Here is a 2,795-nt window from a genome sequence, read left to right on the forward strand (position 1 = left end):
TTGATATTTGGCCAGACTACTTGTTAACACCTCGATATATTATTTTAAGGTTTGTGAGAGCACCAATTGCTTTGGGAATGTCTCCAACAATATGATAATAAAGAAAAAGCATTACTATGAATTTTTTCATATAAGACAATTATAGTATAAGAAAAATAAGTAATAAATATAATTTTTTGAAGTTAATGTGATTATGATATAATAAATATTGAATTTGTATTTAAAAGAAACCAGAAAATAATAAAATGTCTTAAACCAAACAAAAATTTTTTATATGTAACCGCTACTCTTTTCAATGTTAAATATCAACCAAATATGATTGGACAAAACAATTCATTAGCAAAAATATACAAATTTTGAAATTGCACTCATTTATCATGGTGCATGAGTGATTAGATAAAAAAAAAAAAGTGCACTGTTTTGTTGTGATTTTCCTGCGGTTTCTGAATGGCTTCTTTTGAAATTATTCTAAACAAGTTATAACTCTTGAACTTGTATTGAAAAGAAAGCAAGAGAAAAAAAAATGATAAAGCTCTCGAACCCAATAGGGGAAAAAATTAAAAAAGGAAATCGATGAATCTTGATAAAGAATGCTTGAGACATGTCCTAACAACATGCAAATTTCTGACGCAAGCTTTTAATGTTACAAAAAAAAAACATATTATGTTACATGATTAATAATTTATAAAATAACTAGAGAAGGAATTATGTAAAATATATAATGTAAAAAAAAAATTTTCTAGCAGTTAAAAGAGGATTTCAAAGAACGTTTGACAATTTATCTTTCTCAAATAAGAACATTTTATTATCATCAATAATATATAATTAAAAATAACAATTAAAGAATTTTCAAATGTATTAATTTGCTCAGGTGAAGTTAACTTGAATGGGGAAGGATACATCTGCAAAGCCGATTTTATGAAATTTATTCTGACCAACATAAATGAAAAATTTACGTCCAAGAAGATCAATTAAGCTTGATAATAAGGCATATTATCTTAAGGCATGCAGAAATATATGTTAAAATTAAGCTAAATCATTTCCAAATAGAAAATAAATTTATATCATCGTAAAATGGAAGAAATGCTAACAACACATTAATTAGCAAGACATACCTGTTAAGGAGTTGAAAGACAAAGACAAAAACTCAAGTGAAGATAAGTTAGAAATAATTGGAGGTATTATTCCTGAAAGCTTGTTTATCGCAATCCGTAAAAACTTCAAACATTGAAGTTTTCCAATTTCAAATGGAATGAATCCTTCAATAAAGTTATCATCCCAGTTCAAAATCTCTAACTTTGACAAATTGGATATGCTTTTAGGAATAACACCTCCAAAACTATTATTACGAAGATAGAAGTGTTGAAGCATAAATAAGCTTCCAATCCAAGTTGGAATTTCTCCATTAAATTCATTGTAGCTCAAGTTGAGAATTTGTAGCTTCTGTAATTGGATCAACCCTTTCGGCAAGTCACCATAAAGGTTATTACTATGAAGGTCAAGTTCAACCAAAAAAGACAAATTCCCAATTTTTGAGGGCAAAGTTCCCTTGAGACCCATCTCCCCAAGATTCAAGGCTGTTACTCCCTCATGTTGAGCATCACACATAACCCCAACCCAGTTTCAAATGGAAGAAGAGTTGGACCAATTAGCCAATTGACTGTGAGGGTCCTTGATAGAAAACTTGAAAGCAAGTAGTGCCAATTCATAATTCATAGTAACATTGGCGTGGTATAAAGTGAAACAAACATTGAGACAAAGTAGGGAAAACATGAGAAAGGGGAAATGAAAGTTTTTCAATCCAAAGTTTTTCAATTATAACTTACGAACTAATTTCTGTAATTCTCAAGTTACAATCCAAATAACCTTCAATCATTCTCACACACAAAAGTTTTTCAATGTAACTCCTAATTCCTTGACAGCTTCTAATTCTAAACTCTTCTTTTTAAACATCATCCCATTTAACTTTTGGATTTATCATATTTTGCCAATCAAATTCTGCAATAAGAATTAACTTAAATTCAAGAAAGAAAAAATCAGACCAAACTATCTTCATTTGATTTAAAACCCCTCCTAACTCAGGTATACACAGGAGGAGAACAAATAATGAGGGAAAATTACAGTCCCAGCCACATAAAAATACACACACAAAGTGACGAGGGAGGGAAAGATTCGAACCGAGCACCACATTGGATCAGCAGCGACGCAGAACTAAGGGAGAAGAAGATTGCGGCACTGATCCAAGAAGAAGATCATGAGAGAGAGACCTAGTTCCGGCAACCTAACTCCCAGCATAACGCCAGTGACGCAAACAGAAATGGAGAAGATAAATCAGAGAATGAATAGGACAATGCAAGGCAGAGAATGAAGGATAAAATCGTGACCTCATGGAACCACCACAGTGGCAAACAGCATGTCCATGGTTGCCAGCGACAGAAGAATGAAGAGGAGATGGAAGAAGGTTGAACGAAGATTGGGCTCTGTCACTGATTCTAGAGAAATCTGATAGAAGTGAAAAGGAGAAGGAGAGAAGTAGCTTTATATATATATCTGTGTTCTTTTGACCTTCAGATTTATTTATTTATTTTATTTTTAGGCTATTTTGGTAATTTCATTGAGATGAAGAAGAAGAAAAAAACATCCATTGGCAGTGAGAAGTGTCGAACCCACATGTTGAGGATGATCGCCAACATTGTTTCCATGGAGCAGCCAATTTCTCTTTGAATATTGGTTCCATAGGTTAGTAATCATACGTTTAGAAATTCATATCAAAATTTATAATTCTACTGAAATTC

The 2,795-nt window shown here is 31.8% G+C and overlaps 1 protein-coding gene across 1 annotated transcript; it reads right to left on the reverse strand.

Moving 5' to 3' along the window:
- Positions 1 to 867: 867 nt before the first annotated feature.
- LOC129314009 (probable leucine-rich repeat receptor-like protein kinase At5g63930) lies at positions 868 to 1,608 on the reverse strand. The gene is made up of 2 exons (XM_054957389.1): positions 1,116 to 1,608; positions 868 to 902 (listed from the first exon to the last, which is right to left on the reverse strand). The coding sequence occupies exons 1-2, from the start codon at positions 1,606 to 1,608 to the stop codon at positions 868 to 870; spliced, it is 528 nt and encodes a 175-aa protein (XP_054813364.1).
- Between the last annotated feature and the right edge of the window lie 1,187 nt (positions 1,609 to 2,795).

Source organism: Prosopis cineraria, unplaced genomic scaffold (genome assembly GCF_029017545.1).
Source record: "Prosopis cineraria cultivar Desert tree isolate PC_DT_omini unplaced genomic scaffold, ASM2901754v1 PC6, whole genome shotgun sequence".
NCBI lineage: Eukaryota > Viridiplantae > Streptophyta > Magnoliopsida > Fabales > Fabaceae > Prosopis > Prosopis cineraria.

Bases quoted from the DNA above. Each gene is read 5' to 3' on its own strand.
- LOC129314009 (XM_054957389.1), bottom strand. From the start codon at position 1,608: ATGTGTGATGCTCAACATGAGGGAGTAACAGCCTTGAATCTTGGGGAG. The intron at 903-1,115 runs GTATGTCTTGCT...TCGGCTTTGCAG, and splicing joins GTCTTTCAACTCCTTAACAG to ATGTATCCTTCCCCATTCAA.